Source organism: Cynoglossus semilaevis, chromosome 18, assembly GCF_000523025.1.
Source record: "Cynoglossus semilaevis isolate Cse_v1.0 chromosome 18, Cse_v1.0, whole genome shotgun sequence".
Taxonomy (NCBI): domain Eukaryota; kingdom Metazoa; phylum Chordata; class Actinopteri; order Pleuronectiformes; family Cynoglossidae; genus Cynoglossus; species Cynoglossus semilaevis.
This window is the reverse complement of record NC_024324.1, coordinates 4,011,251-4,031,603: the sequence shown is the minus strand read 5'-3', so window position 1 is coordinate 4,031,603 and position 20,353 is coordinate 4,011,251. Positions and strand designations below refer to the sequence as shown.

At 42.6% G+C, this 20,353-nt stretch overlaps 3 protein-coding genes across 3 annotated transcripts; 2 read left to right on the top strand and 1 right to left on the bottom strand.

Annotated features, from left to right (window-relative positions):
• Nucleotides 1-1,314: 1,314 nt before the first annotated feature.
• On the bottom strand, nucleotides 1,315-4,870 carry nelfe (negative elongation factor complex member E). Its single transcript, XM_008331191.3, has 10 exons — nucleotides 4,764-4,870; nucleotides 4,151-4,242; nucleotides 3,559-3,628; nucleotides 3,267-3,412; nucleotides 3,043-3,117; nucleotides 2,456-2,735; nucleotides 2,204-2,348; nucleotides 2,000-2,054; nucleotides 1,577-1,679; nucleotides 1,315-1,488 (listed from the first exon to the last, which is right to left on the bottom strand). The coding sequence occupies exons 2-10, from the start codon at nucleotides 4,223-4,225 to the stop codon at nucleotides 1,415-1,417; spliced, it is 1,023 nt and encodes a 340-aa protein (XP_008329413.1). The 5' UTR covers nucleotides 4,226-4,242; nucleotides 4,764-4,870; the 3' UTR covers nucleotides 1,315-1,414.
• Nucleotides 4,871-4,974: 104 nt separating this feature from the next.
• On the top strand, nucleotides 4,975-15,393 carry skic2 (SKI2 subunit of superkiller complex). The gene is made up of 29 exons (XM_008331195.3): nucleotides 4,975-5,072; nucleotides 5,610-5,728; nucleotides 6,054-6,175; nucleotides 6,429-6,546; nucleotides 6,789-6,903; nucleotides 7,027-7,101; nucleotides 7,201-7,254; nucleotides 7,340-7,497; nucleotides 7,672-7,827; nucleotides 7,972-8,117; nucleotides 8,237-8,383; nucleotides 8,474-8,558; nucleotides 8,661-8,767; nucleotides 8,988-9,134; nucleotides 9,225-9,321; nucleotides 9,417-9,629; nucleotides 9,793-9,903; nucleotides 9,982-10,093; nucleotides 10,359-10,477; nucleotides 10,933-11,064; nucleotides 11,172-11,309; nucleotides 11,390-11,494; nucleotides 11,665-11,806; nucleotides 12,301-12,427; nucleotides 12,554-12,764; nucleotides 13,255-13,365; nucleotides 13,602-13,820; nucleotides 14,695-14,835; nucleotides 14,941-15,393. Exons 1-29 carry the CDS (start codon nucleotides 5,060-5,062, stop codon nucleotides 15,139-15,141), a joined length of 3,741 nt encoding a protein of 1,246 aa, XP_008329417.1. The 5' UTR covers nucleotides 4,975-5,059; the 3' UTR covers nucleotides 15,142-15,393.
• A 143-nt stretch (nucleotides 15,394-15,536) lies between these two features.
• Nucleotides 15,537-20,336, top strand: prrt1 (proline-rich transmembrane protein 1). Its single transcript, XM_008331194.3, has 4 exons — nucleotides 15,537-16,165; nucleotides 17,890-18,230; nucleotides 18,445-18,636; nucleotides 19,792-20,336. The coding sequence occupies exons 1-4, from the start codon at nucleotides 16,147-16,149 to the stop codon at nucleotides 19,966-19,968; spliced, it is 729 nt and encodes a 242-aa protein (XP_008329416.1). The 5' UTR covers nucleotides 15,537-16,146; the 3' UTR covers nucleotides 19,969-20,336.
• The last annotated feature ends 17 nt before the right edge of the window (nucleotides 20,337-20,353 follow it).

Genomic DNA, 20,353 nt, shown 5'->3' with positions numbered 1-20,353 from the left:
AAAGCATTTACCAGGGTCAAGTGTCGGAACTTCCTGTCAGAGCAAAGTTTCACACAGACCCAGGCCTTTTATCACAACTCAAGAATGTGAAAATAAAAGAAACACCCCATGAAGCTCTCTTAGAATGTGCATTAAAATGTGTACGCTAGTAATGAATGTTGGTAAAAGTGACACTTTTAAACCCAAGCATTTTTTTAACTTAAGAATAAGGAAAGGTACTTGCTGGTTAACAATGGCTCTGCAACTGAGCTTGCATGAACTGTAGAGTGAAAGGACTCTGTTTCTTACCGTTGTTATGATAAAAATATTATGCTATTTTTGCTATTGACCACCATTTGACTTGTACTGAGACTCGCGTAGTCAGTGGGAAAACTCTGAAACGACCAGACAGACCTTGTGTGTGAAAACGCTGAAACGACCAGACAGACCTTGTGTGTGCTTGCCATTGATGGGAGATGCTACTCATTATCTGTTCTAAGGTTCCTGCAAGACTTTGTCAATTTCATGCACATACTTCCTGTTTCTGCATTTCTGAGTCAAATGGTGAACAATAGCACATAATATAATTTTGTCATAACACAGTAACATGTACACTGTGAAAAGGGGCCAGTGCGTTCATGAGTATTGTAACAGTTAAAGTATTATTGAACTTGAATATACAGTATGTACCATCTGGTCTGTATGATTAAAGTGAAACACATTAGGAAGAATTTAAATTAGAAAACCTGGTGTTGTCTCTCTGTCATTCCATCTCTAGTCCATTTACTTAATGACTGTGAATCACAGTCAGTATTTTCCAGTTTTTGATTGTGAATATGTTAAAGAAGGCTGTGATAATTAGCAAATAGTTCCATCTACCAGCAGGGGGCACTGAAGTGTTAGTCACGAAGTGGAGGAGAGGAAAGGAAATGGATGAGTGACTTGAGTGGTGCAGGACGTGTAAAAGTGCAGTAAGATGATATGAAGATGATATAATCTACATAAGATGATATAAGACGTTATTCAGGTGTGAATTTTATGTGGGTTTATGGTCCATCTGGAGGTTAGAAGTAAATATTGCACCAATAAACAGAATCTCATCTTAAAGTATTGAGAAAATACTGAGTTTACCAAAGAATATTTAGAAGCATTTTTTAAATTCAAGCCAGCCATAGCTGATCAAATGCATTCCCTCAGCCCCCCTCCCCCCCTCCCAAAAATGTGTCCCTCAGACAGATCAGTTCAAGAACATGACAAAGCACCTGGTGGAGACAGACTTGTCTCTTGTTACTGTTAGGTGCTTCAAAACAAAGTAGAAGAACATGAGACAAAAGCTTTGTTGCAGGCATGTTGGACACCTGGGTTTATTAAAATGAATCAAAAATAAACATAAAGAATCTGTGTCAAACAATACAAGAAAAAAAGAAAAACGTCATCAGAGGAAATCCTCACTGTACACGACTTGGTTCCTCTTGTCTCTGTAGGAGCCTTTGGTGCTGTTCTGCACAGCTGTGAAAGACAGTCAGAAGGTTACATACCTGTTCTAACACACAGACTCCGACCGGTGTCTAAACGTGTGACATGATGAAGTATTTACCTAGTGAAGCCCACACAGACTTGCCGGTCGCAGCATCCAGCATAGGCTGCTTCCTAGCGATGCTGACTTTGATGTGAACGTCCCCCACTGTGCTTCCATTCAGCTGTGAGACACAGAAGGACAGGGGTCACTGTGAGAGCACAGCAGGCTCCTCTGTGAGCAGTAAAGAACAATTTTCCTCTGCTGATTCCCTCTGCTGAGTTAATATTGTAGACTACGAATCTTCTTAGTCAACAGCATCTTCTTCCATAATTATTGACTAGGATTAGGTTTCAATCTAGACAAGAATTTAAATAAATAATAAGCCAGAAAGGCTGTTTTCTAGGCTATACATTTCCGACACACTCCTCCTGTCTTCTGCTTTGCAAAGGTCATCAATATTTATCAGAAGTGATGTATTTGTTCATAATAACTATCACCCACCTCAGTTACAGCCTGATCTGCGGACTCCATCTTCTCAAAAGTGATAAATGCACAACTATAAAAAAAAGATATGAATAAAATAAACATTGATTCAATCTGCACACATTTATGTTGCAGTTTTGTGTGTCATTGTATAAAGGACCGTTAGACAACAGACATAAATCACTTCATTGTGATTTTTTTAAGATAAATTTTGGTCATTACTTGCGTGGGTTGTCCATTGAGAGGTCAATAATGTTTCCATGAAGAGAAAAGGACGAGCGCAGGCTGTCCTCCACCAGTCCAGAGCCGTAAACATACACAGTGTTTCCTTTCCGCACACCTCTGCGCTCTGGGTACGAGTCAGACCCTGAGGGTGAACACAGGGAATGGAAAGGTTAAAATTCTAACACTGACATGTCCCGGCTCTGTCACACATTACAGCACAGACATAGTGTGATGATGGTGGTTACTCACTTCTAAACGGTCCATCTCTGTCTCTCTCCCTGTCTCGTTCTCGCTCTCTTTCTCTGCTTCTGTCCCTGTCTCTGTCTCGATCCCGCTCCCGGTCTCTGCCCCTGTCTCTCTCCCGGTCCCTGTCCCTCTCCCGGTCTTTTTCCCGCTCCCTGTCCACATCTCGGTCTCTGTCCACGTCCCGGATGGACGAAACCGCCCCTGCCTCGTCCTCATCACGGTATCGGTCACTTGAACTGACAAAGCTCTCATACAAAGATTTTCTGTTGGCTCTTTTTCCAGGCTAGAAGGAGCAAAAGTAAGTGTACATTAGAGCAGACAGTACTTCCTGTAAAGCACACACACTGTGTGTCATCCAAGCTAGCTAGCTAGATAGACAGATAGTACTTTATTGATCGCAGGCTGGGAAAATCCACTTATTTGATGGAGACATTTTTGTTTTTATTGCATTTCTGTTTCAAGTGTTTCAAATCCTGGAAATGGGGATTTCTTCCCCAAATGAAAACAAATTCCAAAAATGTCAAATTCCAAGAACAAAGTAAAACTCCAACAATGTAGTACTATTGAAATGTGTTAGAATATCACTTAACCTCAAGCTGCTCTTCATCTGTGGAAACACTTCTTTGAAATGGTAGGAACGCTGGAACTGGGCCTTTTTCTGGGTCCTGTGTCAGAGAAAGATGGAGAATTTATAAAGCATTCTGTCACAATCTACCAAACGAATCAGATCAACAATGCCTGCACCATATGAGTCTATATAACAGACATGACCTTGACATATATCACACATGATTAAATCAGTGTAGGATCTGACCTTCAGTTTAATCTCCAGCATTCGAGAGCGTTTGAAACCAGAATTCTTGTTCTCTGACTTGATGGCACTGATGGCACCAGACTTGATGAGCATCTTTGCTTGCTCTGTCGCTGTTGCAGTGTCAACGACGGGCTGGTCAGTCGGTGCTGTGATGAACAAACACATGAACAAGACATTCAGCATACCGGTATGAAAGAATGAGGATAACAGTACAAATTAAAATGTGCTGCAAAAGCTGTACTATTACTGGTACTAGTACTAGTTTATACGAAACAATGTCAAGTGAACTTACTTCTCTTTAAACCAGCCTGGTTTGTCTGGCTGGTAGAACTTTGCTTCTTCAATACAAGCACTGCCTTTTTCTAAACAAGACAAAAAATACACAGACACATTAAAAACTCACCTATTTCTGCAAATAATAAGAACGGTATCTAAATGAATATAACAACTTTGATAATACAGATATGAACAAGGTTTATTAAAATATGGTCATTCATGCATGAGCACTTCCCCAACTAAGTTTTCCAACTCATACTGTAAGCTTCTTTATTTCCGTCCATTTAGCTGGCAAATTGAAGGAATATTATTTTTTAATCAGATTCTTTATTCTAAATATGAGATAAAGTGTATTTTGTGCAGTAAAAGAAACACACATATATGATAAATAAAAGGTAAAAAGATAAAAGGTATAAATTAGTAAGTTCATTTTTATCCAAGAGTAATTATTAAAGAATTTTAGTTGTTTATACGTTTATGTGTCTACATTTTTTGTCTACTGTGGTCTAGTTTTAGTCTACATATTAGGTCAATGTTTTTCAGTAAAACACAATAAAGTGGTAAGACAAATGTATCCAACTTTGACACAACAAATATAGTTTTCTTACCTTTTTTCTAAGTTTTGCATATTTCTTTTGCAAAGCCTCCTCTTCTTCAGTCAATGAGTTGGGAAACGCCAACATGACGTTTGTTTTATCCACTAAAACACAACCAGAGCACATGTGCATTAAACTTGTAATACTAACTTTACAATATTTGGAAATATGCCCTTTCTTGTTTTTGTTCTCAACAGAGTATTTAATAATTTAACGGTATTATTATTACCGTTAAAAACGACAATTGCGTGGCTATTTGTGCAGCAATGCTGTTTGTAGTTGTTCTCCTGCAGAAATTTGTAATTGTAACATCTTTTATTTTTTATTAGGCTTATTTCTATTTTATTTTTATTTTTTTTTTACCAATTTTCAATAATAGCGGTGTTATTGACAATGCATTGCGGAAATGTAAACAGGCGATACAATTTTACACCCAGCACATCCATCAACCGCTACTATCCAATCGGTGCTAACTAATGTGCTAGCAAAAAGACAGAGCACGAACGCTTCCAAGAGACTGCACCAAATAGACCAAACAAAATTAAATCATACGTCATTTAGACTAGCTGCTTTGCAGAGATTTGTATACTTTTATTTTTTATTGTTTTTTTATTTTTTTCCTCACCTCACTCCAACGCTGCTGTGCTGCGACTTTAACAAAAACACTGACGCGTACATATGACGTGTTGTCAGCCGATGAGTTATGAGTCGTTTTGATTTTTTTTTATATTTTTAAATCACAAGATCTTATTGACTAAAATGTCATCGTATATTTCGCACAAAAATATTTAATTTTTTAAAAAAAATTTTAGTTACATCGTTTTGTTGCATTTTTGCAAGCTGCTTCCGCTATTGAATTGTGACAACATCCGGTGCGACAATCGTCAGTTGTAACTTGAAGCATCTTGTCTAAGTGGGAACATGGACAGAATAGGTAAGTTGCAGTTCAATGAATGTGCATTAAAGTTATATAAATATAATTACACACTTAATTACGCACTTGTGACACAGCGACTTTTATTTTGCTACTATCGCTCACTTGTGTAATTTGTGTGATGATGATGTGGCTGAATATGTGTGTGTGCAGCCAGCTTTCTGTCAACCACTGCTCTACATTCAGCTTCGCCGCTTTTATAAGTTGATAAATAAAAACCTTTTGTAAAATAATTTTCAATGGTCTTCCTTATGTTTAAATACATACACCTGGCTTTTATGTCAACAACAGAAGGATATGACGTGACAAGATGTTAAGAACATTTTAGGATGAATTAAAAACACTTTTAAAACTCTTTTAGGTTCAATTTCAAACAAGTTTAGTTCAATTCAGCTAAAACCTATTACTTTTCTGCATTCTCGCTAGGCCTACATATTTTACTTAATGTTTAATATACCTAACTTTATTGGTTTGGATAGAATACACACAATTCTGTGGTGTCAATGTATTGTTTTGTCTCTTGTCTTGTTTTTACAGACCTGCCCCCTGTGGGCCCCATGGACCTGCCTCTGTCTCTGCTGGAGCTGGGATGCTCCGGCAGGTTTGAGCTCATCACACACCCCCTTCCAGAACATCAGTTACCTCCACTAAGCACGGTGTGTGAGGAGTGTGTACATTTATGTATTTTGTATAGATTATCAGGAACTGAGAATTGCTCTCACTACTGCTTGTTCTAAAATGCCTGTTGGAAAGTTTCCTATGATTTACATGAGATGCTGTATAAATGCTGCTATAATAGGCCTGCAGGAGGTGATAAAGTGTTGTTTATCACATGACTTGATTCACTTCAGCTTTTCATGCCATTTAACATCACTCGTGTCCACTCTGTATTAGAGCAATGATAAGTGGAAGGACAGTGAAATGAATGAATACAGTGAATGACGGATGTTTTATTTCACTGACCTCATTTTGTCCTCCCAGCTTCCACATGGACTTCCCCCCTCGAGTCTAAACCTGGAGACAGAAGTTGAAAAACAGTTTTTACAGGATCCTGCCTGGCTTCCTATACACGACACAGACTTGGCTTTCCAAAAGTTCCTCAAGTAAGTGCAGCACATTTAAAATGTAATTATTCATGCATAAAAATGTTATGCTTGAGCTTGACATAAATGATTGATTTATAGATTCCTGTTGTTGTTTATGTAAATGTGGAGCCCAGTAAATTCTATCTGTAGGTGTTTTTGTTGACTGGATCTACTTGTAGGAGATTCTAATATATTGTAATACTAATGACAGTCTGAAGACCAAATTAAAAACCGTAAAACTCAGCAGAGATGTGAACTGATGTTTCAACAGAGTTACAAAGAGAGAGCCCAACATCGACTCTCTGCTCAACTGCAATGCGTCACCACTTCACTCCGGTCTCTCAGTTGTCAGGGATCCAACCACAGGAATGCTCCGGGATTTCAAGGAGGTATTTCACAAACATGTGTCATCTCTGCTACTGTAAATCTTTGAATATCATAACTTAGGGGACACATGCCAACTGTGTTTTATTTGCTTCATTTTGAAATAACCCCAATTTGATTTAAGAGTAAACACACATATATAGTAAACACATATACATAAACATATATATATGTCCACATTAACATAATGTAGATTTTTCTTATTTCACTGTTTGATTAAAAATAAAGAATCATTTTGTTTATTTAGGTTTTACTAGAAAACACTGACCTCTCTGCCAAAAACTCGCTCTCTCTACATCGTCAACCGGGGCCTCCGTCAGAGAGCCTACGAGGAAGCAGCACAAACTACCCCTTCCTTCCTGGTGAGATTTTCTCACTCTGTGCATTTTTCATTCAATATTTTAAATATTTCTCCACTGCTGGTGATGACACAAGTATCCAAGTTACTACTTCTTAACCCCTTGTGTTTATTACTCAATTTCCAGGAGGAATGGAAGAGCTTACACTGGAACAAATCCAGAAGAAATCAGAGTTCGAGGAGGATGTAGACTTTGAGAATGGTGATGTTTAAATTTGGAAGAAAGGTTGAATTATACAAAGTCAGTTTTGTCATCGTTATCTCTGCACGGGTTGTTTTACTGGTTGTTTCTCCTTCACAGATTTGCTCAAAATTCCACCTGGATTCAAAGCTGGAATGGACTTCAGTGACAAAGGTGAGAAGTAACGTTCATGAGGACGCAACGCCTGCAAGGATGAATATTTTTAAATTGTTCTTTTCCCATTTTTATTTGACTCAAGATGCCAAGATGGCCAAGCCAGAAGTGAACCTCATGTCCCTCCTGTCCACTTTTGATGACATAATTGACATGCAGCCTGAGCCAGAGAAAGAGGAGAAAAGCAACAAAGAAGAAAAGTCACTCCCCAGAACTAATAGTCTTGAAGATCTGGGCATCAAGGTAACCGATACATTCTTCAAATCTGGACAAATGATTACCTTGAAGTTGTGCTAAATAATTATAATGGACAGTGGTTCGATGATGTATTGATGTTTTCTATTTGAACACAGTATTACTGTGCAAATGAAGTGTTTTTAATTTGAATTATCCCTCCTTTTTCCCCTCTCTCCTCAGGATGCTGTGTCATCCTCCGCTCCCTCAGAGCCTAAAAAGGATGAGAAAATAAAACCAAAGGAAAATCCAGAGCTGAAGAAGAAGTGGGCCGTTCCTGTGGACATCACTTCACCGTGTGATGATTTCCACAAACGCATTCCTAATCCAGCTTTCAAGGTGACTTTGTTTGCCCTCGTCCAGTCGTTTCTGTTATCCGTTGTCCTTTCCTCATTTCCCACATTTCCTCATTTTTCATTTACTGGCTGGTGTTCCATCATCAGCTGATCTCTGTGGTCTTTCTCCCTCCTTTTTTTCCCCCAGTGGCCGTTTGAACTGGACACTTTCCAGAAACAGGCGGTGCTGAGGCTGGAGGCTCACGAGTCTGTGTTTGTAGCTGCTCACACATCTGCGGGTAAAACCGTGGTGGCCGAGTACGCCATCGCGCTGTCACAGAAACACATGACCAGGTATTTGACAGGAAGTTTCAATTCCTAAAAGTGAAATCAAATCTGTACCCTAATCTGTGTTACGGTATCTTTCTTAACAAATTCAAATCTTTTCATATTTTCATTTTATTTTCTCACAGGACCATCTACACATCCCCGATCAAAGCTCTGTCCAATCAGAAGTTCAGGGACTTCAAGAACACCTTTGGTGATGTGGGACTCCTGACAGGCGACGTCCAGCTCAGTCCAGAATCTTCCTGCCTCATCATGACCACAGAGATCCTCAGGTGTTCAGACTGAGTCCATTCCACTGTTAGCAATTTTGGAAAATGTCCAGATGTCCTTCATGAGTCTTTACTCGGTCTCTTCTGTCTCAGGTCGATGCTGTACAACGGCTCCGAGGTCATCAGAGACCTGGAGTGGGTGATTTTTGACGAGGTTCATTACATCAATGATGCTGAGGTCAGGGCCGATCCTACGCTGTGTTTGTTTGTTACTTGTTTTACTGCAGGAGTCAATACTTATATATGTATTTAATATTTTATATAACCTTGTTTTTCTCAGAGAGGTGTCGTGTGGGAGGAGGTTTTAATCATGCTTCCAGATCACGTCAGTATCATTCTGCTCAGTGCCACCGTGCCTAACGCACTGGAGTTCAGTGAGTGGATTGGGTAAGTGCTCCACAATGTCATCTGCTCAATATTAGATCAATGATCTAAAGGAAAAATGCTGGTGCCCAAAGTGCGGGGCGCAGTTATTTCCTTCACTGCAAAAAAAATGGACTGAATCGGTTTTGGATGTACACAGTAGTAAAAATACGTTGCATACTATTTTGGAAGTACACAGTAGTAAAAATACGTTGCATATTTTCTCTAACCTTTTTCTCTTTAGTCGTATCAAGAAGAGGCACATTTACGTGATCAGTACCATGAAGAGACCTGTGCCTTTGGAGCATCATCTGTACACTGGAAACAGTACCAAGACCCAGAAGGAGATGTTCCTGCTGGTGGATGCTGCAGGGAACTTCCTAACCAAAGGGTAAAACAGTTCAAACAGTTTGCTGTAAATTATGACATTTGTCAGTTAAGTCTCAAAACCTGTACTCAGAAAGACTGACTCGTTGTTTAGGTACTATGCAGCAGTTGACGCCAAAAAGGAGCGAACCAGCAAACACGCCCAGTCCTTTGGTGCTAAAAATACTTCTCATAACACGACAGCCAGTCAGGTACTTCATCCCCGTCTGTCCGTCCCCTCTACACGTCCATCTTTGTGCTCACACGTCTTTCTCTGAACGTCCCTGTCTGCGTTTCCCGCCTGCAGGACCGCTCTGTGTGGCTCAGCCTCCTTCACTTCCTGTCTGCGCGACAGCAGACTCCAGTCGTCGCCTTCACCTTCTCTCGGACACGTTGCGACGACAACGCCCGCTCCCTGGACTCCATGGACCTGACCACGTCCATAGAGAAGGCAGAGATTCATTCTTTCTTCCAGAAGAGTCTGAGCCGCCTGCGGGGGGGAGACCGCCAGCTACCTCAGGTGACCACCAGTCAGCTGAGCTGAATCTCTTTTTTCTGTTCGAAGAACATTTTGTGTGTGTGTCAACAATCTATTTTTCATAATTGTTTCAGAGTAAATATTACCCTAGAGGGTTATTTAAATCACTGATTACGGATTATAAATTCTAAAATCTAATGTTTAGATCCTGGTGATGAGAGACCTGTTGAAGAGAGGAATAGCCGTCCATCACAGTGGGATCCTGCCCATCCTGAAGGAAGTGATCGAGATGCTGTTTTCACGAGGTCTCGTCAAAGTGAGTCAAAGCAGCTTTTCCAATATAAACTTCACTGACTCGGAGGTGAACGACACGTTCTTCCCTTCATCGCCTCAGGTGCTGTTTGCCACCGAGACGTTTGCCATGGGAGTCAACATGCCCGCGAGGACTGTGGTGTTTGACAGCATCAGGAAACATGACGGCACTGGCTTCAGAAATCTACTGCCAGGTCTGTCTCTCACTGCCTGAAATTCATCCAAAACAGCTTAAAGATACTGCAAAAATATTTTAAAACTGACAGTAGTTTAGACAAAGGAATTGTTATTTTAAAATGTCAGCAAAAATAGCCAATGTTAGCCAAGAGTAAGCTAAGATTAATGGCCTTCTCCGAGGCTGAATGAGAGCTTAAAAAAACAGCAGGATTTCATAATTAGTTTTTAATCATTCTTTAGTACTTAATCATTTTAATTAGCTTCTTTCACTGGTGCCTTCAGGTGAATACATTCAGATGGCAGGCAGAGCTGGGAGGAGAGGCCTGGACGCCACAGGCACCGTCATTATTCTGTGTAAAGCGGGTGTTCATGAGATGGCAGACCTGCACGTCATGATGCTGGTGAGGCTCTCTGACGTACATTTGTTTATGCAATTGTTTTTTTTTTTTCAGAGAAATCGTTGCATTCCGGGTCGTTCATTTAACATTTAATTACACGGCTGAGTGGTTATTTTTACTGGTTCTCCCTCTGTGGAGTCATTTCACTTTAAATGTGCCAATAAAGAGACTCGGAGTTTGTGGAAAAGTGGAAAAGAAACAGTTTCTGCTCTTCTTTTCCTGATGTGAAAATATTCTAATTTTGCAACAGTACTCCCTGACAAACATCTTTAATCTTATCAGTCCCAGGAAACAAAATGCATAAATAATAGATTTTAATAATAATTTTAAATTTTTATTTTTGTTTTGTTTTATTTAATTCTGCATTATAAAACATGTCTTCAGCGAAAAAAAAAACAAAAGAAACCCGAATCAGACGAGCAGTAAACCGCTGACATCTTCTGTTCCATCTGGTTCAGGGTAAACCCATGCTGCTCCAGTCTCAGTTCAGACTCACCTACACCATGATCCTCAACCTGCTGCGAGTCGAAGCGCTTCGTGTGACCGACATGATGAGGAGGAGCTTCTCTGAAAACCACAGAGACACTCAGGTGGGCAGGGGGCGCTGTTCAAACACCAGAAGGAGAAAAAGAAAAAAACACTACTGTAATCAGGCTGTGAATCATGATTCTGTTTCTGTTTCTGTTTCCTCATCCAGAGCCATGAGAAGCAGATCAGTCAGCTGAAACAGACGCTGTCCTCGCTGCCTCCCCTGGACACAGAGGGTCAGCTCTCTGACCTCCTGCAGTACTACCACACAGTGACGGAGCTCAGAACCACCAGTGAAATACTCCAAGTACAAAGACCTCAAAACAAGTCCACATGGAGCACCTAGATCTGCAGGGAGGTTTATAACTGTGTTCTGTTTGTCTTCAGCGTGCGATGCTGGAGTCGGTGAACGGGCTGAAGGCTCTGTCTGTGGGCCGGGTGGTGGTGGTCAACAATAAACAGCATCTGAATGCTCTCGGAGTGATACTGCAGGTGGGCTACTAGGGAATTAGCTGCAGTGACGTGCATTAAGTCACCTGGTGATGTTGAGCCTTCAGAGGACACCAGTCAGGACAGAGTTTTCTTTGTTTTCTTTGACGTGTGTGACTGTATTTTCCCAGCAGACTTTGTGACTCATCTGTCATGTCTTGTCTCCGTGTCAGGTGTCTAACGACTCAGTGAATCGCACCTTCACGGCTCTCATTATCTGTGAGAAAGGCAACGAGGGAGGAGGAGGAGGAGGAGGAGCGACAGACGGCATGTCACTGCCGCACCTCTACAACACGGCTCTGTTCATACCTGAGGGTTGGTTGATTGACATCCAGAAAATAGATGCCCCCCCATACACACACCCACATACATCAACACATTCACAGCCATCGCTTTAAAACTCCTCTGAATTGTATTTAAAACACTGCTGTTGTTTTCATATGGAAAAAGGAAATAAAATTACAAGGAATTGAATTTTTCCCTTTGAGGCACAGTTAAGAAAATATTAAAAAAATATTTATGAGAAACACTGAACAAAGCTGAGCCTGAGTTACATATATACAGTATGTGATAAATATTACATCTATAGGTTGCAGAATTTAGGGTTAAAGGGTTAAAATCATTTGTTAAATTTAAAGCTTTTGGTACAATATTGTTGGAGGTGTACAGCTCCATGTAACATGGGAACTCCAAACGGCTGTGTCACAAAAACACCTGCTCAGATGTGTCATTACAATGACATTTATAGCACCCCCTACAGGAAACAGTGGGAGTTTATGTGTACATGGTGTTCCATGCTGTCCTCTCAGGTCCCTGCAGTCACACGGTGCAAAAGCTGAAGCTTCAGGAGATTACATCCATCACAGTGAAAACCCTCAAAGTCGTGCCTGACAGAATCATCGACAACTACAACAAGAGGCAACAGCCGCGCTTCAGGTTGGTGTCGCAGTGCGTTAAAATGGATATCAATTAGGTTTATAATTTGAGTTGATACAAATGTTAACAATCCATTGAGAACTGTTTCTGTTTGTCTCTGATGAAATCTGTCTCACTCTCCTACAGACTGGATCCTCCAGGCCAGGCTATCTCCACGGCGACCCAGGAGCTCCTTCGATTGGCCGAAGCCAACCCCGGGGGCATCGGGTCTCTGGACCCGGTCAACGACCTGCAGCTGAAGAGCGTGGATGTGGTGGAAGGTTCCATGAGACTCCGTGTGCTGCAGGAGAGCCTCAAAGAGTTCAACTGCATCCACTCACCCCTGTTCCCAGAGCAGGTGTGTGTGTTTTGTTGTCTTTGACATCTGCAGATTACAGTTTTTAATCCTCATGTTTTGCTCATGATGACAAATCCCCGCGCACACGCAGATGCATATGATTAAACTAATTAGGATAATTGCCCCTGTACGCCGATGTAAAACACTCGCAATCAAACTCCTTTTGATGCCTGCGCTCATCTCAGTGAAAAGACACAGATGTCAATAACACCATCAGAGATCACAGGCGTCTGTGGCTCTGTGATGTGTCTGTCTGGCAGCTTCATTTGATCAGATAAGGTGCAGATGGAATCAAAGGCGACTGTTGGTGTAAATATTGTGTACTTTCTGCTGCAGCGTCCCTGTTCTGAAGGAGAAATGTTTTCTCCTCTGCTCTCTCTGATGCTGCGCTGCTTTGAAATCAGGTCAAGCTCTGCACTGCGACCGTTTCCATTTGATCACAGTGTCTGTCCTCTGTCTCTGTCTCTGTGCTTGTGTATTTGTTTTTCAGTTTGCTCGGAGTCATGAGAGGATGTCTGTGCAGGAGGAGCTGGACCGGCTGATGTTCCTGATCTCAGATCAGTCTCTGTCTCTGCTGCCTGAATATCACCAGAGGATCAAGGTTTGGACCAGACGGAGCACAGACTCCAGCCAGGGAACCTTATCTTGGTTCAGTTAGTTATTTAGTTCATCTACGACCAAACTGTAACATGGTCGCACCATGAAACGAGTTTATTTTTGCCAATATGATGTTACTGCGTTAGTGATGATGAAACACCTTCACTATATAAATGTTTCCTAATTTCGTTATTGAAACAGTCATACATGGTAACTGAAGTTGGTCGTGTTTCCTGTCAGGTCCTGGAGTCCCTCCAGTACATCGACAGCAGCGGCGCGGTGCAGCTAAAAGGCCGCGTTGCCTGTCAGATCAGCAGCCACGAGCTGCTGCTGACCGAGCTGCTCTTCGAGAACGTCCTGAGTCCCATGGCGCCTGAGGAGAGCGCCGCCCTGCTGTCCTGTTTGGTCTTTACGCAGAACACGCAGGTGGAGCCGCACATCACCAACACACTGCAGGAGGTGAGTGGGCGTCAGCATCGGTACCAGAGGACAAACGGGTATTTAAGTAGCACTGAACACGATGTGACTTTGTTTTCTCCACTGGTGACTCACACACACACACACTCACCTTGTATTACATTGTGCAGATTTGATGTGCAATAAAACATCCTCCCTCTGCAGAGAGGACAAGGGCACTTTAGCAAACTCACCCGAGGCTAAGACTCTCTCAATAATTCAGCGGTCAGGTCTTCCTCTCTCAGGGACGCCCTTGTGTGAGTATTTGTCGCGACCGTGTCCTGAGGTCTGTGTTCTAGGAAGAGAAGACGAGACACAGAGCAGTTTGTCAAACAGAGAAACTTTTCTTTATCAACTGTGACAGGCTGAAGGTGTAGAAATCAAACAGAAGGAGAGACGGAAGGATTTAGGTTTAGGCCGTAAATGTGAAAACTCTTTTACAGCAGGTAGAATGAGTCTCTCCTCTCACTGTCTCTTATTGACTCTCTGTCCACTTGAATGGCACTGACTTGGCTTCTCTACTTCTCCGCTCGGACATTTCTTTACGAGTCAGACTCAGATGTGACTTGTTCACTTAACCAAGGTCTTTGGGCATTTTCTTTTGTCTGCTGTGACATAAATTCAGATTTGTCTCCAACTTTTCTTTCACAAAAAAGACTTGTTGACTTGGACAGCTCATACCCTTCACAGAGACTGATTTTCATTGACCTGAGGAAGAGCCTGACTCAGGGACTTAAACTCCATTCGGTGACTTGAAAATCAATTGACTTGAGTTATCTATAGTACTGTAGTTTGGTTTCAGACTAAATTATTCACCATCTTGACTGGGTGACTCTCTCTCTCTCCCCTCCCATCCCCCCACCCGCCCCTCTCTCAGGGCATCAAGAGTGTACTGTCGGTGGCCCAGCGTATCGGCGAGCTGCAGAGGGAGTGTGGGATACCACAGACGGCTGAGGAGTTCGTTGGCCAGTTCAAGTTCGGTCTGACAGAGGTGGTGTACTGCTGGGCCAGAGGCATGGTGAGACCTGAACTATTGTCATCATGTATCTGGATCAGACATTCTCCAGTCTGATGAAGTTCTCACCCTGTGTCCTCCTCTGCTCCTGTCCCGTTCCTGCTCCAGCCGTTCGCAGAGATCGCGCTGCTCACCGACGTCCAGGAGGGCACCGTGGTCCGCTGCATCCAGCGCCTGGACGAGGTGCTGAAGGAGGTGCGACAGGCCGCCCGCATCGTGGGAGACTCCGTGCTGGGGAGCAAGATGGAGAAGGCCTCGCTAGCCATCCGCAGGGACATCGTCTTTACCGCCTCTCTCTACACCCACTGAGGAGAGGAGGGAAGGAGAGGAGGACGGTGAATTATAAAACAGTCGAGGTGGGCTGTATGGAGGAGGTACAGTGATGGTGGACAGGAAAAAAACCTCAACAAATGTGCCTACAGAACATGTCAATGTTTACATGATGAATGTCTTATCAGGAAGAATGAAATTATTTTTAACTACAGACCAAACTACAGCAATCATGAAATCAAATCCTCGGTGTAATTTATTGTACAGAAATAAAACTTGTATTAAAACAAACTGGTGTTGGTTGTCTTTTCACCGGCACTGTGTTGCTTTGTCTCATGCCTTACAAGAAAAAAAAGAATCTGTCTAAATTAAAATTAATATTTACACCTGAAAAAAAAAGAGTCTGTCTAAATTAAAATTAATATTTACAATAATAAAACGTATCCAAAAAAGGACTCTCTGTTCAGCAGTAAATACAGTCCATTCACCTCCCTGTCTAATCTGTTACCATGGAGATCATTCAACTCTGGTTGGAAAATCGCTCTAGGACAACGTGCGTGTTGGTGACGTCATGTCACAGACACAATTAAAAAAAAAAAAGATAAATATCCATCTGACTAAGTCACCTTGTCTTTGTTGAGAACTGATGGGATTTTCCTGCAAAAAAAACAAAAACAAAAACAAAACGGCGCCTGTCCCTTTAAGACAACCTCGACTCTGTGTCTCATTAATTCAATGTAGGACGACGCGTTAGTGGAGAAACCTTATTATTAGACCAGCAGCCGACACACACACACACACACACACACAGCTGGGGTCCATTGCACCTGAACTTATTGTTTCCAGCATCAAATCGCGGATTTGAGTGCGCGTTTATTCTGAAAATGAAGACTTGAGGATGGCGTGCGCACCTTTGGAATAAAAGTCTGCCTCTGTTGCGCACGAAAGGAACGATTTTTTCCCCCCAACAGCAGCAACAGAGTGAGAAAAAACCCAGTAAAACATAGGGGACCGCAGAAGACAGAGGAGAGAAGACAGGAAGGAATGTCGTCGGAAAAACACGGTGAGTGTGTGAGAGAGAGTGTGTGTGTGTGTTACCATATATTCCTGTGGGTATGTTTTGATTCTGGAGTCTAATGGAGCCAATCCTGATGTGAGGGGATCTGTTTAAAACCCTATTGTTTCCATAATCCAACAGACTGGGGGATTAATCAGAATTATTTTCAGCTCCTGATTTTACTGGATGATGATGATGATGATGATGATGATGATGCATCTCTGTGTGGGTGCAGCAACAGCAGCAGCAGCAGCAGCAGCAGCTTTGGGATATTTTTACCACAGGGCCTTATGTCACATATATGATGCTGAAAATTGATTTATTTTAAACCATCACAACATAATTATTGATTTTTTTATCCTTGTTTTTGAGTCACACATTCTCTTTAAAATGTGTTTATTTCCTGTATCAAATCTTCATATTTGACTTTATTGGCTGTGTATTCATCATCAGTGTCGTCTCAGTGCCAGAGTATTTTGCATTTAATTCTATTTAATTCTAATCCCTTCTAATCTGCTCCACAACAGTCAGTACAATGGTGCTGGCTGCTTCACACGTCTCTTTTCTACATCGTGTCAAAGTGCTATTCACATGATGATATTTAAACAATAGTGCAGTAATAACACTAGTACACTGGTGTTTCTCAACCACTGTCCCGCGGACCACTACTGATCATCAGGTGTGTCTTGGAATATTGCCCGATTTCACTTAATCGGTTCTGAAAACTATTATTTAATTTTAGTGCAAATAATTCGTCTTCATTCGTCTACTCAACAGTGACAGGCAGAACAATTAAATGCTATTCCTCTAGCTGGCAGCAGATGGCGATAAAAACAAAAGAATGAGATTCTGAGCTGTTGAAGAAGGTCTTTTAGTGTGTCTTTCTTCAATTCCTGCAAGTATATCAGTATTGTGTTCAACTAAACTAGTACAGGTTTGAAACTAATTTAATTCAAACTAAAGGATTTTTTTTTTATTTCATTACGTGAACTTTTGGTGACATTTTTGTAGCAGTGGCTTAAAAAAGTTTGGTGAAAGAAAATGGGAAAAGGAAATGGGCGTTCCAGCTGTTCCTTAGGATGGAATTTGTACAAACTGTGTGTGTAATTTTGTTAAGTCATAATTTGACTGTCTTTCCTTTGACACGCCTCTTTTTCACCTTCTGTCTCTTTCTGCTCCATTTCCTGTTCGTGACGGAGCCAAAGGCTGTTACGTAAATCAGGTCCCAGAGCTCCGCGTCGTCAGGCTTCATCACTCAGACACCACGTCTCCATCCACCGCAGCTCCATCTCCTCTCCTTCCTTCATGATCATGTATATTTGCTCCTGAGTCTGTGGCAAAAAACACATTTTCCTCTTTGTCATTTTTAATTTTAATATATTTGAAGCAATAAAACAGCATTTCCGGCCTGAAAACATCACTGTCATCATTAGCGCAGGTTTAAAAATGTCAGGCTCTTCTTTTTTTTCTTTCTCTGCTCGATGAGCAGCGTCTTGCTGAAGAACTGTTCCCTGTGGAATTATGAAAAATCCAGAACAACTGATGGAAACTCTGTGGTTTATATTTTCTCCTTCTTCTTCTTCTCTCCTTCTACCTCTCTCATGCCTCTTCCTCCTCCTTCCCTTCCGTATCTTTGTCTTTTTTATTTCCTTTATTGCCCTCTCTTCCATATCTTCCTTCTTTCTTCCTCTCTTCCTCTGTCCTCCTTTTCCTCCACCTCCTCCTCTCAGGTCTGGATGACTCTGGTCGTCAGACCATGCAGCCTCCTCCGTACCTCCCCGGGCCCCAGGACCCTAGTTTAGCTCAGCACCCCATCATGGCTCCTCAGCACGGTGGTCCTCCTGGTTACCCTGCTCCTCCTCCTCCCCCCGCGGGCTCAGAAGGCTACCTCCAGGAAACCCAGTTCCAATGCGGGCCCCTGGGACCTGCAGGGGCCCCGCAGGGCTACACCGTCCAGACCCAGGCCACCGGGGGCACCGTGTCACACCCTCCCGTCGGATACCTCCACCCAGGATACCCGCTCCAGCTGCAGCCGTGCACAGCGTACGTGCCCGTCTACCCCATGGCCTCGGTGAGTCACAGAGATTTCACTGATCTGACATCAGTTTTCTGCAGCGTTACGTCAGTCACTGCTCAAAAATCAACACACTGTGGAATCAAGTGTGTTTTTGTTTGTTTCATTCCTGACTTGACATTCCTGGACGACTGCAGTAACATGTTAGGTTCTTGGACAGTTACAGGTTTTGTCGTGTTCACCAATGTCCTCCTCTTATTTCTGTATCCAGGGTCAGCCCTACATGCCAGCAGGGGGAGCCCACACAGGAATACCACCAGGCCAAATCCACCCCATGCAAATGCCTCCCACCATCACCTTGATGGACCGCCGGCCGCCTCACGACTACCTGCCCATCGCCGTGCTCACCACCGTCTGCTGCTTCTGGCCGACGGGCATCATCGCCATCATCAAAGCTGTGCAGGTCGGTGCTGCGTCACACTGTCTTTTTGATGGTCGGGGTTTGTTATTACAATGTGTTGCCCAGAGCCATTTCATCTGTCGGGAAAAAAAATAATTTCTCCAAATAGTTTTTTTTTTAATGAACAAATGAAAATGCTTAAAAACTTAGTGGTCACATGGGGTTGTGGTTATTTTGGCTGCACTTCCATAGTGGCCCCACCAGGAGGACAGTTGATGACAGTGTAAAATGACATGACATTGATTAAAAAAAAGAATTTCCTGAATAATCTACATTTGAGTTTTCATGGAGAAGAACTTGATGACAGAGCATAATGACAAAAGAACAGTTTCTCTCCTCTGATAAACAGTATATGGATGTCGGTAACAGTAGACGAAAGGATCCATTTTTAGCGCATTATTTAAAGATATACCTCACAGCCCTGCAGTAGGGATGAAAAAACAGCTCAGAATATAATGAAATGATGGGTTTTTTAGCTGATTTGGCAGAAAAAACCCAAACAAAAGATTTTAGTTGACACATGCAGAAAAACAAAAACCCGTCAACAAAAGAATTTAGTTGACACATGCAGAAAAACAAAAATGTTCTTGTCCAGAAATTCTGCTGCCAGTGCTGCGGCTGGACCGAGACCCTGAGTGGAAAGTTATACATCACATTCACACAGTTTCTGCAGCGTTGGCTCCAGCAGGCGGCGCAGAGCCCGGCTGTTGGCATCAGGTGTTGAGTGGGATGGCAGAGAGACATAAAGGCTCAGTGTGGAGCCTCTCGTTCTTGGTGGCGTGTGGTTGTTTATCTCTGTAATGAGCTACATTAACATGCACACATCAGGACGGCCGTTACATAACTGCAGCACTGTGGGCGCAGCGGGGAAAACATTGATTTTTTTTTCCATTTTCTCTCCTCTGGGCTGTGTGCTCAGCTGGCTGTGAGTTGAACAGAGCTGACAGAGGGCGAACGCGGCGCTCTGAGCGGCGTGCATGTTGGTGGTGCTGTCGTGTTGGTGTTTCTGTGTCTGTGTGGCTGCAGTCACTGTGGTTTGGTCTCCATCCCTGCAGCTCCCACTCCAGTGTTCAGTCTTCTCTTCTTCTTATATAACATATCTTCTCCAATTTCTCCCTCCCTCCCCTCCTCGCCCACCCCCCTCCTTGCGTCACGTAGGTGCGTACAGCGATAGCCAGGGGGGACATGGTGACGGCGGAAATAGCCTCCCGTGAGGCTCGCAACTTCTCCTTCATCAGCCTGGCTGTGGGCATCGCCTCCATCGTGCTGTGCACCATCCTGACCGTGGTGGTCATCATCGCCTCGCAGCATCACGACGACGACTGGGAGCCGTAACTCAGCTCCACCAACGAGGGGCGAGAGAAAAAAATCAACACATACTTCATCCTGCTCACTATTACTTCATGGCCCTGAGGGAATGGGAAGGTGTTAAATCACAATCATTGCTGGGACACACACACACACACACACCACTCATACACACAACAAGATGCATGTCTGTTTATTCTAAATTCTTTTTTTTTTTGCAAATGAAGTCCTTTTTAATTCATAGTAAAAAATTAATTAGCAAATTAGAAAAACTTTTTAAGGATATTTAAAATCATTAAAATGACAAATTCACATGTGTTCTGTAGGTAGAGTATACAGGAATCTACCCCCTCCCTGCACTGCCACCTGCAGGATGTATCATTAGTGCATCTGAGGCTGACTGAAGCCGTGC

Coding starts and splice junctions, on each gene's coding strand:
- nelfe (XM_008331191.3), bottom strand. CDS start 4,225: ATGTTGGCGTTTCCCAACTCATTGACTGAAGAAGAGGAGGCTTTGCAA. Junction 3,629..4,150: donor ATGCAAAACTTAGAAAAAAG/GTAAGAAAACTA, acceptor TGTCTTGTTTAG/AAAAAGGCAGTGCTTGTATT. Junction 1,680..1,999: donor CAGATCAGGCTGTAACTGAG/GTGGGTGATAGT, acceptor TGTGTCTCACAG/CTGAATGGAAGCACAGTGGG.
- skic2 (XM_008331195.3), top strand. Junction 11,495..11,664: donor CTCTCGGAGTGATACTGCAG/GTGGGCTACTAG, acceptor TCTCCGTGTCAG/GTGTCTAACGACTCAGTGAA. Junction 13,366..13,601: donor AATATCACCAGAGGATCAAG/GTTTGGACCAGA, acceptor GTTTCCTGTCAG/GTCCTGGAGTCCCTCCAGTA.
- prrt1 (XM_008331194.3), top strand. Junction 18,231..18,444: donor CCGTCTACCCCATGGCCTCG/GTGAGTCACAGA, acceptor TTCTGTATCCAG/GGTCAGCCCTACATGCCAGC. Junction 18,637..19,791: donor CCATCATCAAAGCTGTGCAG/GTCGGTGCTGCG, acceptor TGCGTCACGTAG/GTGCGTACAGCGATAGCCAG.